At 33.4% G+C, this 15,105-nt stretch overlaps 3 protein-coding genes across 3 annotated transcripts; all 3 read right to left on the bottom strand.

Annotated features, from left to right (window-relative positions):
• Positions 1–535: 535 nt before the first annotated feature.
• On the bottom strand, positions 536–3,491 carry LOC109021757 (myrcene synthase, chloroplastic-like). Its single transcript, XM_019004469.2, has 7 exons — positions 3,253–3,491; positions 2,893–3,163; positions 2,422–2,797; positions 1,721–1,936; positions 1,489–1,627; positions 1,145–1,393; positions 536–1,046 (listed from the first exon to the last, which is right to left on the bottom strand). Exons 1-7 carry the CDS (start codon positions 3,445–3,447, stop codon positions 744–746), a joined length of 1,749 nt encoding a protein of 582 aa, XP_018860014.1. The 5' UTR covers positions 3,448–3,491; the 3' UTR covers positions 536–743.
• A 7,931-nt stretch (positions 3,492–11,422) lies between these two features.
• On the bottom strand, positions 11,423–12,075 carry LOC109014302. The gene is made up of 3 exons (XM_018996718.2): positions 11,750–12,075; positions 11,560–11,649; positions 11,423–11,487 (listed from the first exon to the last, which is right to left on the bottom strand). Exons 1-3 carry the CDS (start codon positions 12,045–12,047, stop codon positions 11,462–11,464), a joined length of 414 nt encoding a protein of 137 aa, XP_018852263.2. The 5' UTR covers positions 12,048–12,075; the 3' UTR covers positions 11,423–11,461.
• Positions 12,076–13,195: 1,120 nt separating this feature from the next.
• On the bottom strand, positions 13,196–14,291 carry LOC118348655 (protein FAR-RED IMPAIRED RESPONSE 1-like). Its single transcript, XM_035690728.1, has 2 exons — positions 14,124–14,291; positions 13,196–14,016 (listed from the first exon to the last, which is right to left on the bottom strand). The coding sequence occupies exons 1-2, from the start codon at positions 14,289–14,291 to the stop codon at positions 13,351–13,353; spliced, it is 834 nt and encodes a 277-aa protein (XP_035546621.1). The 3' UTR covers positions 13,196–13,350.
• Positions 14,292–15,105: the final 814 nt, after the last annotated feature.

Raw genomic sequence — 15,105 nt, 5'->3', positions numbered from 1 at the left:
GTTGAACTTGACTGGTAGTGGTGCACGTTGTTGATAACAGGAAAGATGTGCTCTGGTATGGACACTTGATTGATGATATTAATTAGAGCTTTCTTTGTTAATAGAGGGATGGGATATTATACATGATCATAGAGAAGGAAATAAGGTAGCACACAAACTGGCTAGATTGGCTTTACCTCTTAGAGAGGAATTAGTTTGGGTTGAGGAATGCCCTGAGGAAGTGTGCAAGGAGTTGTTGTTTGACAAACTGTGTAATGTTTAATCTTTGAAATGAAATATATGTTTTACAGTAAAACAAATAAAAAATAAAAAATAATTAATCCATTGTAACTCCCAATCTTAATGAGAACGTTAAAAAGACGTTACAAAAAACTATTTAAAACTTGTTGAGACGAACAATAAAAAAGTACGTAAAAATAGTTACATGCACGCAGTCAGAAATCAATTCAGCTTGATCTGCATCATGTGCATACAGGGATATATATATATATATATATGTCAGGAAAGAAATGTAGCATGCGATATATCTATAATATAATAGAGATCAAACTTGTATTTCTTTCCAAGAGAAACAAGAGACTTATTGAATTTCGATTGGCTTGTACATCATTTATTTTCACAAGGAACAGTATTATTAGTGAGGTAAAAAGACAAGTTACCTTTGACATATGATCCAGTCCCCAAATATAAGAACTAAACATGGAAAAAATTAGAAATATATGTGTGATTTAGCCAATCATTCATCAATTCTTAGCTATAGGAATGGGGTGAATAAACAATGCTAGCACGCGGTCCTTAGTCTCACGGTCTACAATGCCGTGTCCATCTCCATGCTGGTACATGAACTGGGACACCCTTGCAATGTTCGTTGCGATCTCATTAAATGTTTCAGAGAATGGAGAACTTGCAATGCGATTTCCATTAATTGTCTTCCATGTTGCACTAATCAAGGACCTCATGTATTGACGAGCATCTTCTTCACTAGCACCAGTGTCATTCATGTAGCATTGGATTGATTTAGGATTATCCCCCCTCTTTAACTCTTCCTGTGTTAAAAAACACATAAAAACATGTTATCCTTTGTTCATGTGAAGTATCCCAAATAAATGCTGATAAAAGAATTAGGATAGTATGTTTTCCTAACCGTAGATGTTCCGAGATCATCTGCAAGTCGCACAATGAATGATGATAAACGAATTATATCAGGATACTCTTCCAATGAATCCAAGGCTTCCTTTGTTATGGGATTTGTGACGAAAAAATAACAATGAACCAGTATATTTGCTATTGTTATTGTCATCCATCCATATTCAAGGTATTCTTGAAGGCTTGGTGTATATCCGTTGTAAAACCATTTTGCCTCCAACAAATAAGATTTGCATATATCTGCCCACTAAAAGATTTGTGGTGGATCAATGAATTAGAAGAGTTATTATAGATAATAAGTTCTAGGGTAAATAGTGATGAATAAGAAAATCCGAGCCTTACCGCCTTTCTCATGTACCAAACGATGTTGCATCCCTTTTCCTTGAGAGTATCAAAAGCCATTTCATTAACCGTGTTGTACACAGAAAGGAAACAAATTTGCATATAATAGGGAAGTTTTCCCATTTCATTGACATCCCATCTAGATCACATGAACAAATCATATGTTAGTATTTGCATCAAAGATAAGCAGCCATATTTGAAGTATTTGAGGTGTGCTACTATTAATACAAACCTTTCAATAGCATCCGTGAAGAGCTCAAGTTCTTCAAAAGTGCCATAGACATCGTAGACATCATCTACTATTGTCAACAATGCACCGAGCTTTGCTAACATTCTCCTCTCATGTCCAAATTGAGGTTGAAATAATGCTCCCGTTGCCCAAAGGAAATTTTCCACCACTCTATCCCTTGCAAAGCTCAAATCTCCAAGGCCAGTGCTCCTCCACCACCTTTTGTAGAGACAAGAAAATAATATTAGTTTTAGAAATAGAGCATATATTGCATTTTCTTTCCTCTCTAAGCTAATATATATCAAGTAAGGGGATGTTTGGCAAACATGCGAATTCTCAAAATTTCATTCACAAACGTTACTCAAACCGAAAATACTTTTCAATTTCAAATTTCCAATCTTTAGATCAAATGATTACCTAATCAATATTCAAAATCAAAAATCAATATAATTTTTACAAACTTCAAAATAAAAATTATATTCAAACAATTATATTCAAACAATTTTTTTAATTTTATAATATTTTTATTCAACTTTTTCTTTCTTCTTTCTCAAAACTCTTATAAAACATTTTCACTCAAATCATTTGACTCTACTATTCACAATTTCTAAAATACTTCAAGTATCCAAACATGTCCTAAACCTCCTTGTAGCTTTGTAGGCTAAGATCCAAGTTATAAAATGAGGATAAACATGTCTTTTTACCTCGACACTTCTTTTAGATCTTCTTGGTGAACTGCTTGTACCATATTAAAATCCAATTCTGCAAGCTCAAGCAAGGTAGGGTTCATATCTTCTCTTCCTCTATATGCATCAATGAACCACCTTGCTTCAGACCTCATCACTCTCCAATGCAATGGAAGCTCTAGGGCATGATTCACCATCGTACAAAGATATTTATCTTTACTTTGATCCACATACTCTTTAAGATGTTTGGCTGCAAAATCTCTTGCTTTCTCCAAGATGCTTTCGCCTTCTCTCAAGTGGAATGAGGCTTCATACAAAGCAAGCATTCCTTCAATATCAACACATAGACATTCTTTGAAATCCCCCTTTTCATTGAAGAAACTTTTGAAAGTGTCTGCAATCAACAATGCTCACCAATTGTTAAAAATAAATGATGGCTTATGAGTATGATATTTATTTTTGTCAAAGCATTACTAGTATGTTGTTTACCTTGAGGTACATCAAATCCATGTTGTCTCATGAGCCTCAACTCAACAGCAATGGCATATAAAGTACTTCGCTTCTCGTAAACATCACCATTATGATTAGTAATGTGTTTATTTTCCAATATCCTCCTTATTTCGTCCTCAAAGTGGTAAGATACTCCAAGTCTTTGCAACGTGTCAATCAGCTCAAGTTGCTTTATGGGATCCACCACGTTGTGAAACATCATTGTTACTTCTCCCTTGAGCTTATCAATCTTTCGGGTGAATAACTCCCCCTACAAATAAACCAATTCTCAAATAAATCAACAACAATTATAAAAACTATTGAGACAAACAATAAAAAAATAGAAATCGCACACTTTACCACAAATTCGCTTCTTATTGATTGGATGTAATCATAATGCCAAATGGTAGGATGGTAATTTGCTGATCGTCGGACAATAGTAGAGTCTTTTGGGCTTGTTAAAGCTGAGACGGGTCTTTTAGGTGGGAGCAATGTAGAGAGTTTGCAATTTCGGATTGAATCAAGAATGCTAATTAGATGCATTGCGTAAGCCATTTGTACTGAAGCTTTGCTTTTCTGTTTAAATGGATTCTTGAGGAACTTATGCTTTTAGCCTTCAACCATATGACCTTTTTATATCGATCCTGGTGGCTATAATCTCTTTGTGACGATATCATGCATGCATGGGAACAGTCATGCACGAATTTCAAAGAATCATGACAATATATTATAAGAGTTTGTGAAGAAATTGATTTCAAATTGGTAGCTGCTAATATATATATATATAATTGGTAGGTAATATATATAATTAATCGGATCGGTTTCAAATTGATTTTGTACGTGTAGCATTCGTATCGATCAAGTTGGTAGATGGTAGGAAAAATTTCCAGCCCACTAAACCATTAATATATATAAAATCAAATGTGACTTCCGAAGTCTATCTTCCTTTTACGGAAAGATAAAATTTACTTAATGCATGCCAACAACTCAAAAGAAGAAAAAAGTCCCTTTCCCACGCGTGTAGAAAGATATCATGTTATGTTTTTGGATGATATGTGATCGGTCAGACGAATTTTGTCAAGAAGTTTGAATAAGTAGTACGTACTGGAGTTGATAGCCTGTTTTCATGGAGTCATGAAAGCTTACTTAGCGGCAGCAAAGACCAACCACGGGAAGATGGCGTACAAAATGTAGAAATTAAAAATAAAAGAAAAATCTATTTATCATTTTTTTATCATCATCCTCTCACACCTTGAACATGACAATAAATGATAAGTCTACATGTGAAATATAATACATAATTTTTAATCATTTAATATCACATCATGAGATAATCAGTAGATGATAGTAAAAGAGATGATAACTCAAAAGAAGAAAAAATTCCCATTCCCACGCGTTGTGAATAATATATAAGACAGATTAGCGTTGTGAATAATATATAAAGATAATCAGTAGAAAACGATGTACTGGAGTTGATAGCCTGTTTTCAAGGAGTCATGAAAGCATACTTAGCGGCAGCAAAGACCAACCACGTGAAGATGGTGTACAAAATGTAGAAATTAAAAATAAAAGAAAAATCTATTTATCACTTTTTTATCATTATCCTCTCTCACTCTGAATATGACATGATTAAATGATAAGCTTACAAGTGAAACATAATACATAATTTTCAATTATTTAATATCATATCATGGAATAATCAGAAAGATGATAGTAAAATAGATGATGAGTCGTATTACTAAAAAATAAAACAAAATAAAGATAATATATGTCTCTATTTGTAGGAAAATGATAAAGATAGAATAAATCAATGATACTGATTGATATATACAATAAACTAAAGAACAATACTAATGGAGCCCTTGATCAAACTTACCTCTTGATTATTTTAATTTTTTTAGTTTTTTAATTTTTACATAATGATTAAGAAAGTGACTATTAGTGAAGTTGTGTATTTTTTTTTTTTTAATGATTAAGAATATTAAAAAATATTAAAAAGTTGTATTCATTGACGAAAATATTCACATTCTTTTTCCCAAGGTAGTCATAAATCTAAAATTGGATGGTCTAGTCGGTGGCATGGCTCATTGGAGGGACGAGCGCTGGTGCCCGTGCATGGGCCTCGCACACCTGTGGTGTATTTTGTGCCATTGCCGAATGGTGTATTTTGTTTATTGGACAGAGTTTCCAACCATATTGAATTGGAGGAAAATTCATCCAAACAATCTATAATTAAAGACAATTCAAGCAAGTGATTTTTTTTTTTAGTCTAAGTTATTGGACTATACCGCTAGTTTATTCTTATTTTTTTTAGCATTTTTAAACATTATGTTTATAAAAAAAAACACACTAAGGACTCATTTGTTTTCATATATGAGAAGAGATGAATTGAGATAAAAATTAAAAGTTAAATAAAATATTATTATAAAATATTTTTAAAATATTATTTTTATTTTAATATTTAAAAAAGTTAAATTATTTATTTTATTTTATGTGATAATTTAAAAAAATTATAATAATTAGATAAAATGAGATAAGATGAAAAATTTTATGAAATTTTGAGAAATTTCAATTATGAGATGGTGATAAGAAGCACGTGACAATTTTTCTGAAAGTCTGGTCATGTATTGAAGAATTGTCATATCTGGTGGTCTAAACGATCAATATAGTACTACAAAATGTTGGCTGCGCCAATCAACCGTCAAAGTCTTCCTAGTAACGATGGCACTCCCAGGGAGTCACTTGTGTCTGCTTTGAAAATAGCAATATTTAAATCTCATCAAGAAAATAGCAATATTTAAATATCAAGCATATATAGGAACATGACTCATGCACGAATTTCAAAGAATCTTGTATATATTATAAGAGTTTGTCAAGGGAGCCGACTAGTGATCAGGATTGGCAGCTGCTAATATATATATATAATTGCTAGCTAATATATATAATTAAACGGATCGGTTTCAAATTGATTTTGTGTATCATTAGTAAAGAATTTGGTATTGGGGCACGTTGTAATGGATATTTTTCTTAGAATAGATTCCGCCGCCTCTAATTATAAACATGCACTAAGCTTCTTGACAGTCTATTCTCAAGATACAATAACATCGATTTCTGTTAATCTCCTCGTCGGTGCACACAAAAGGAGATCCTCGAACCCATTATAAAATAGCCAAACTCCAAAGAAAGAAAGACAAAAAGAAAGAGGAAGTATTTCTCTAATTTTTGTAGAGAATTTGGAAATCATGAATTTGTGGGTGGGGTTTCCTATTTTTAGAGAATGAAATAGGACTTCTGAAAAGTCACAACTTATTTAAATGAAATGGTACATGTAAAAAGACACTTGTGAAAAGTCACAACTTATTTAAATGAATGAACACTTTTGAGAAGTCACAACTTCTCAAATATTAGAGAATACATTGAAAATGTTTCTAATTCACCAAATGGCACAACCCTTTGTTTGGTTGGGAAGCGATTAAGACTCATATCTCTAAGAGGCATACATTGGTTCAAGTACCAAGACACATTTTCATTTAAACCTAGATAACCGAACCGATACATTGAACAATAGTAATGGTTCACATTATTTTCATTTTACATCAAATATTTTAATCATTTCTAAGTTGCAAAACCAACAATCTCCCACCTGATTAAAATATTTTAAAGAACAGAATAGCATAAAATTTTCTTTGGACTAAGTAATATGTATCAATAAAGGTAGCTTGTGGCTTTGAAAGTCTACCTAGTGTTAGCGTGTTTCCTGAAAGATCCATGGTGAATCAAGTCTTAAACCAAAATCTTTTAACTCAGGCTTCTCCACACCACACATATACGACACATTTCAGGTTCCTTTTAACTCAGACTTTGTTTAGCATTCTTAAACATTGTTTTTTTTAAAAAAAAAAAATAAGGCCTCGTTTATTTTTGTAGATGAGATTAGATGAATTGAGATAAAATTTAAAAGCTAAAAGTTGAATAAATATTGTTAAAATATATTTTTTAATATTATTTTTATTTTGATATTTGAAAAAGTTGAATTGTTTATTTATTTTGTATGAGAATTTGAAAAAACTGTAATGATTAGTTGAAATAAGATGCGATGAAAATTTTCGTAAAAGTGAACGAGACCTAAGAGTAGCTAGTGATAACTTTTTTAACTATTTAAAAATAAATAAATAAATAAAATATATTAAGGGTCAAACACTTTCCTAAGAAAAAATATTTGATCATGAGATTAGGGTTGTAATCGAGCCGAGTGAGCTGATCTTTGGTTTGCCAAGCTCGGCTCAACTCAAAATACTCGAGCTCGAGATTTTTTTTATTCTTTGTTCGAGCTCGACTCAATAAGCTAAACTCTCAACTCGAGCTCGAGCTCGAGCTCGAATTGTTTATTTATTTTTATTTTTTAAATAAGATTTAATAATTAATAAATTAAATAAATAAGTAAATAAAAGATCTAATATTGAATTTTACAACTAACAAGTAAAACATCTATTGAATTAGAAAATTTTCAAAAGTTTATAAATAATTAATATCTAACTAGTTGATATTTATCCAAAATAACAACTAAACCAATTCTCAAATAAACCAACAACAATTATAAAAACTATTGAGACAAACAATAAAAAAATAGAAATCGCACACTTTACCACCTATTCGCTTCTTATTGATTGGATGTAATCATAATGCCAAATGGTAGGATGGTAATTTGCTGATCGTCGGACAATAGTAGAGTCAATACTTGAGTTTTCTTCAGGAGCCATTCTTTGGAAAGGATGAGATACATCGCCACCTTTTCCTCTTGTTAAAGTTGAGACGGGTCTTTTAGGTGGGAGCAATGTAAAGAGTTTGCAATTTTGGATTGAATCAAGAATGCTAAGATGCATTGCGTAAGCCATTAGTACTTAAGCTTTGCTTTTCTGTTTAAATGGATTGTTGTGAAACATATGCTTTTAGCCTTCAACCATATGACCTTTTTATATCGATCCTGGTGGCTATAATCTCTTTGTGACGATATCATGCATGGGAACACTCATGCACGAATTTCAAAGAATCTAATATAATTGATTTCAAATTGGTAGCTGCTAATATATATCGAAAATGCTAAATGCAACCTGCTCATGCAACCGAATTGTAACCGCCACATCAGTTTAATGAGACGGTGTGTTTCATTTAAGAGAGAACTGTCAACCGAAGGACCAAATGGACTCAAGTGAAACGGTGTGTTTTACTTTTCCCCTTCTCCCTTCTCCCTTCTCTCTGCGTCCGTCCCCTTCTCCCGAACCCTAACACGAAGCTCGCACACGAAGGCAGATTTGTTGGAGACACGGACGCCCACACGAACGGAAGGAAGCGATTTTGTGAAACTGGGCAATCAATCAAGGCCTTGAGGTAACCTTCCCGAGTTTTTCGATTTCGACTTCGCAACAGATTTCATTTGTGAATCTGGGCAATCAATCAAGTCATTGAGGTAACCTCCCCGATTTTGATTTTGATTTTGATTTTGATTTCGATTTCAATTACAAATAACATTTCAATTTCACGAGTCCTGGACTAGAAATTTACAATAATATAGCAACAACATGAGAAATTTTGGTCTGTCAGATTTGAGAAGATATCTTGATGGAGATTTAAATAGTTGTATTAACTGTTAGCTAAAAGAGTGAAAATTTCAGATCTGTTGCACATCCATTTGTTGAGTGCTCTATTGCTGGTTATTTTGCTGGTTGTTGAGACAAAATTTGAAATATGCTGCACATCCATTTGCTGAGTGCTCTATTGCTGGTTGTTTTGCTGGTGGTTGAGACATACATGGTCCATAAAAATGAAAAAAAAAAAGACTAAATAAATGCAGTTCAAGTTAATAATACAGAACATGATTTAACTGAACCAACAATGAAAGCTCAAACAACAATGTATTGGACACGTTCATATATTTGGTAAGCAAAGATACATTAAACTATATCTTAATTATATGTGACAAGCCAGATCCTATATGTTTCTAGCAAGCAAAAAGAATCTTACTTTGCAGTTTCATCACATAAGGAACTATATTTGGAATTTCTATTCATTCTTATGCATGAAGTTAATTGGCTCCAGCCGTCTTCTGCATCATGGTTTTTCTTGCATCTAATTGCACCAAGTTAATTGCATTTTCTTATTGGCGGATTAGTAATATAATTTAACGTATCTCAAAATGAAATCTGTTCTTGCTTGTCGTGACCATTTTGTTTGTTGTTGAGTTTAATTTTTTTGGTTGTATTTGGGCATTTGAAAGGGAGATTTGCGTGTGGGTGTCTTGTCGTGACCATTTTGTTTATTGTAAGTTGCAAAGATTGAGAAAAAGCGACAGATAGTTCATTTTCTGGTGAAAATGAATCCAGTTTGTTTTTTTTTTTTCAAGCGACAGAAGAAAAGTAATGGATTGTAGAAGGTCTATTTCTTCAAAATCTTTTGGTTGTATTTTTTTTTTATTGAGTTTGTTCGATGGTATTACCGGATTCCTTCTCACCAGTTTGATATGGAAGTGGCACCCCATTAAATATTATGAAGATCATACTTGCTTTTAAGCACCTGTCATTATATTTTAATTGAATCTGCATTCTGTTTTTGGAATGTCCAAAGTGGGAATAGCAGGATGACTAATTAGATTTTTTTATGACTTATGAGAAAGGTGTCTCAAACTTATTAAATTTTGTATAAAAACATACTAATATGATTAATCAGGAATAGTTATTACTATAGAATACTTCCCATGCACTTTGGTTGCACCTCTCTGCACTTTTAATAAAATTTTTGCATTAACTGTCTAAACATAGTTGGGAATTTGTTATTTACTCCTCAAAAATGCAACAAAGCCTGTCTAGATTATTGTTATGTCAAAAGTCAGTACTCTGTTCTTCAGAAAATACATATTTGAAATCACTGGATCGAAGTAAGTAGGCAAAAGGTGCTATCCTATTCTAATTAGCTAATGTCTTGCTTTAGCCAGATTTGAACTTGAAGGTTTTCAATGGGAATTCAATAAAGCTAATATTTAGCTGCTTTGCCCAATAGAATATGTTAATGGGTGAAGCAATAACAAATATATTTGTTGCATCTCACAGTTTGGGAAAGATCCTTGCATCTCACAATTGGAATTCAATAAAGCTAATGTCTTGCTTTATACATCAGTACTATATTTGTTTTTTCCTTCCCATTAAAAGATCCTTGATGTTAGCAGTTTGGGAAAACTTTGTCTCATATTTTGACTATTTGAGCTTTCATTGCTGGTTATTGAGTGCTCTATCGCTACACATGCATTTGTTGAATGCTCTAAAGGTAATTACATGACTTCTAATGTAACATGTTTAATAATTGATTAATATTACGTACATCTAACATTTTTTATATATGTTTGCAAATATCAGGGATTACTATACTGCAAGTATTTCAAGGAGGCAGATAGTGATCAATACATAGAGCCTGGATCTACAAGAAAGAAAAAATGAAATGTTAAGGAATGAGAAAGAGGTTGAGCAGAGACTCCGCGATATCAAGAAGAGGGAAATTGAGCTCCGTAAGATGGCGGATGAAATAAGGCGTTTACGCACACTACTCCGACTGTATTAGGCTTTTGTAGTTGTTGTAGCATATTGCTTAGTAGTATTTAGGTGATTTTTGGAAGGTTGTATTGGGCTTTTGTAGTTGTTGTGTCATGGTTTGTAAATCATGGATGAAACTCTTATAATCAGAAACTTGTGCAAAAATCAATGTGTCATGTTCTTTTTATTTTTGTAAATTATCAGGAACCTGTGCAAAAATCTATGTGACTCGTTCTTTATTTGTGTAAATTATCAGGAACCTGTGCAAAAATCAAAGTGACTTATGTTCCTTATTTTTTTTGTAAATTATCAAGAACCTGTGCAAAAATCAATGCGACTCATGTTCTTTTTTATTATTATTGTAAATTATCAGAACCTGTGCAAAAATCAATGTGACTCATGTTGACTCTTGGAATGCCTAACAAAAATGCAAAAACTCTTGGAATCATGGCTACTTGAATCATAAAGCTATCCATTAGAATATTATTAGCTCAAAAAATACAAATAATTACATTATCTAGCTATCCATCATAATATTATATTCAATACAAAAAGCTATCCATCAGAATATTACATGACCTTTCACAACATGAGCAAGGTATTTCAAGATCCATTTGTCCACATATTTCGATTAGCATATTTCCACATATTTCCATCAACAAAAAAACTATTCATCAGAATATTACATTCAATACATCCAATACATCCAATACACAACAAAAATGTGTTATGTTTGTGTTTCAATGAATTACAACCAAAATATACACATTGGACATCAGAATATTATGCAACCATCTCATTGCGCTGGTTGTGATCCATCCAAGTCAAGTTGCACCGGTTGTGATCCATCCAACCCAAATTGCATCTGTAGCAAATAATATTCAAATATTAATCTGATATTTATATTACTATTTAAATATTCAAATGTTAGTGAACAAACACTTTGTTGACTCGGAATCACTGTTTCTTGGAGCTGGGTTCCACTTATGTCAAAAGCTGAGCTGTCTGGAACAAACTGGTGATAAATACTCGTCAGGAAACGGGAGAATATTGTAATTCAATTTTAAATATATAACTAATAATATACCTGCATGCCACCTGCTGTAGACATATCTATCTCTGAAGGGCCAAATAAATTCCTGCAAGTATCCATAACTGGTATATCTCGTCCATCTCGCTAATAATCAAGTAACAAATAACATTTTTTTATTAGATTATATTTGCATTAATAAAATATAAAACAAACATGTAAATCTTTAAAATGTGCACTTGTTTACTTTTCCTCTTTACTGGTGCTTTCTTTGTCTTCGCTTTAACTTTCTGCATGTCTTTCTCCATCCTAGATGCTCTCCTCAAATATGGGGGTCTGCCTTTTCCTCTCACAACATGTGGACTGAATACTTGCTTTGAACTACCAGCTGTAGGTGTGTCTTTCGTCGTACAACCAACATTGGAATCCGTTAGGGTGATCGATGGGGGTTCTTGGTTGTCCACAGAATATAAGTCAATCATTGCATATAACATTGCAATTGCATCCTCAGTATGCTCTTTCAAACCCGCTGCATGAGTAATCATCTTATAGCAAATATAAAGTAGACTTGAATATCTGTTAGCATCTGCCCACTGATCCCCTGCGTCATAGCTGCTGTGAATTAACGTGTATCTCCTTTTGATGTCCTTCCGCCATCGATCTAAAATGTACCTATCTGGTAATGATTTGATCCCGTTACACTTAAATACAGTCAAAATGTGCATACACAATATCCCCTTCATCTGAAATAACCCATAAGAACACTTTGCAGCTGCATCTTCCTCACTAAAGTCCACAGAATATGTAACCAACTTAGTGAACTCTTCCACACAAACTTCATCCTCTACCAGATAGGTTTTTACTACACCATCCCTCTTAAGTAAAACTGGATCCAAATCGATGATGCCGGTAAGTTGCTGTTGAACTTCCCTGAATTTTGCATTCGTGTACAAATCTTGAAATCTCTTTTCAATTGGAGATCTAGATATGCAGGGAATTGTGACATTGAATGAGTGAAAGTCCGTGCTATTTTCATTCTCAATTTTCTTTTTTTGCTCGTTGTCAAACTGGTCCACAAACTCTTTCAGGTTTGTCTTAGAATGCACATAACTGTAAAAAAAAATGCATTCATGCTCTCGCTCCGCTGGGTTGTACTCATTCCAACCCAAAAAAACTCTTTCAAGAATGTCAGTACCCAATGCTCACGCTCAGCGAATAGACTTTGCAGCCATGCATTTTCATGCAAGTTGTACGTGGTGATTAACTCATCCCAACATTTCTCAAACTCTTCAACAGATTGAGTGTCATAGACACATTTCATCAATGCACTTTTCAGCCCACTTTTGTAGGAACCATGAGAGCCAAGCTTCTCGGGGACTTTTTTCAGTATATGCCACAAACAAAATCTATGTCGGCTTTCCGGAAAGACAATAGAAATTGTATTTTTCATTGCTCTGTCCTGATCTGTGATAATAGCTTTCAGAGCTATACCATCCATACAATGCAACCAAGTTTGGAATAACCATACAAAGGTCTCCGTATCCTCACTAAAAATCAACCATGCTCCCAACAAAATTGACTGGTCGTGGTGGCTTACACCAACAAATGGTGCAAAGGGCATATCATATCTATTCGTCAGTGGTGTCGAATGTAACCACATCACCAAAAAACTGATATGCTGCCCTACTACGGGGGTCTGCCCAAAAGACATTCTTTAATCTCCCGTCATAATCTAAATCCATCAACGCAAAGAACCCTGGATTTTTGTACTGCATCCTTAAAATATACTCTCGAAGTGCTCTAGCGCCACCTTTCCCAAGTCGCAAATGCCTTGCCTTGTCGATGTAATTACGACAATCTTTTTCTAAAAAATGGGAGGTTATCGAATCCTCCCGCGCCAACAACAAGACTGCCAAAGTTCTTATTCATTCGGATGCCAGCCAAGTCATTTGTATCTAGAACTCTTTTTACAGTCTCGCTAACTTCTCTATTACAACGAAAGAAGCGAGATTTCTGTGGACTAAGGCCGTGATTATGGATATTATGAACTGTTGTCAACCGCACATTTCTCTCAACTTTTAAGGCATTAATCTTTGCCTTACATTCTGTCTTTCCTGTCAGACGTGGTTTGGCGAGATTCAACGATTTATTCCGGGCCTTCCCACCGCAGGCACAAGCAAGGGTGACATATCTAATAGTCCCATCGTCCGCCTTCTTACTCCTTTTTGTCATCACCCCAAACCCACATTTTTTGCCATATTCCTTATAATAACTCAATAATTCTTCAAAAGAATTAAATTCCATCCCCGACTTTGGAACCTCAATTTCATCACCACCATCTTTTTGGACACACTCAGGTGTCCTGGCATGACTATCCTCTTTACTTTCCTCATTGACTTTAGAGGAAGTACATAGCGCTTCAGTTTCCCTACAATCGGGTGTATCCTCTGTACAAACTCTTAAGCTTGTTACGGAGCTTGTAGTGATGAGAGAAATCGGAGGTCTCATCCCATACTGAAAATGGTAACCAACATTTTGCTTAAAACACAAAAATGAAAGCTATTAAACTTCCAAAAAAATATAATGTTAAAAAAAATACAAAAACAGAGTTGCATCACCACCTGAATGTTGCTTGGATATTGGTCGCCATTTGGGTATGGCATAAAAGCCGGTGACCATGCAGCCACTAGTCCATGCCAACCGTGCATGTAATTTGAAAGGTTTGGAGCAGTTAAAGGATTTGAGCTAGATGGTATAAGAGGAGATGAGTGTTCTTCTCCTTTTTCCATGCTGATAATTCCAAGGAGAGCTATATATTGGCGCTTTAGTATAACAACTTATGTTATTCAATTCAAATTAGTTGTAAATACATCAAATATTAAAAATGAAATTGATTGATATGATGTTATCATATAATTCACATGATCTTATATATATATATATATATATATCAATAATGTAATTAGTATAAAAATAAACAAATTTATAAGTAAAATGATTGATGAGCACCAAAAAAAAAATTATATTATACGAAAATGAGTAATCATATACATACAATCACTTTTACAACTAAGTTTCAAATCTGGCTAAAGAAAGACATTAGCTAATTAGAATAGGACAACACCTTTTGCCTACTTACTTCGAGCCAATGATTTCAAATATGTATTTTCTGAAGTGCAGAGTACTAACCTATGTCATAACAATAATCTAGACAGGCTTTGTTGCATTTCTGAGGAGTAAATAACAAATTCCCAACTATGTTTAGATAGTTAATGCAAAATTTTTATTAAAAGTGCAGAGAGGTGCAACGTAAGTGCATGGGAAGTATTCAAAAGTAATAACTATTCCAGATTAACCATATTAGTATGTTTTTATACTAATGGAAATATGTAAACCTAAAAATAGCTGGCCACAAGCAATCTAAAATTTTTCAGTTTAATGATATAAAAGGTCCTGGTAAATAAATCTTTAAGCAATCTAAAATTTAATAAGTTTGAGGCACCTTTCTCATAAGTCATAAAAAAAATCTAATTAGTCATGCTGCTATTCCCACTTTGGACATTCCAAGAACATAATGCAGATTCAATCAATATAATGACAGGT

The sequence above is a fragment of the Juglans regia genome, chromosome 6 (genome assembly GCF_001411555.2).
Source record: "Juglans regia cultivar Chandler chromosome 6, Walnut 2.0, whole genome shotgun sequence".
NCBI classification, from domain to species: domain Eukaryota; kingdom Viridiplantae; phylum Streptophyta; class Magnoliopsida; order Fagales; family Juglandaceae; genus Juglans; species Juglans regia.
The sequence above is the reverse complement of the archived record's forward strand: the minus strand, read 5'-3'. Positions and strand labels throughout refer to the sequence as shown.

Excerpts from the sequence above, each read along its gene's own strand:
- LOC109021757 (XM_019004469.2), bottom strand. The coding sequence starts at position 3,447 with ATGGCTTACGCAATGCATCTAATTAGCATTCTTGATTCAATCCGAAAT. Across the intron at positions 3,164-3,252 it reads CAATAAGAAGCGAATTTGTG|GGGGAGTTATTCACCCGAAA; the intron begins GTAAAGTGTGCG and ends GTTTATTTGTAG. Across the intron at positions 1,628-1,720 it reads TTCACGGATGCTATTGAAAG|ATGGGATGTCAATGAAATGG; the intron begins GTTTGTATTAAT and ends CATGTGATCTAG.
- LOC118348655 (XM_035690728.1), bottom strand. The coding sequence starts at position 14,291 with ATGGAAAAAGGAGAAGAACACTCATCTCCTCTTATACCATCTAGCTCA. Across the intron at positions 14,017-14,123 it reads AATATCCAAGCAACATTCAG|TATGGGATGAGACCTCCGAT; the intron begins GTGGTGATGCAA and ends TACCATTTTCAG.
- LOC109014302 (XM_018996718.2), bottom strand. The coding sequence starts at position 12,047 with ATGATTACTCATGCAGCGGGTTTGAAAGAGCATACTGAGGATGCAATT. Across the intron at positions 11,650-11,749 it reads AGCACCAGTAAAGAGGAAAA|CGAGATGGACGAGATATACC; the intron begins GTAAACAAGTGC and ends CTTGATTATTAG. Across the intron at positions 11,488-11,559 it reads CTACAGCAGGTGGCATGCAG|TTTGTTCCAGACAGCTCAGC; the intron begins GTATATTATTAG and ends ATTTATCACCAG.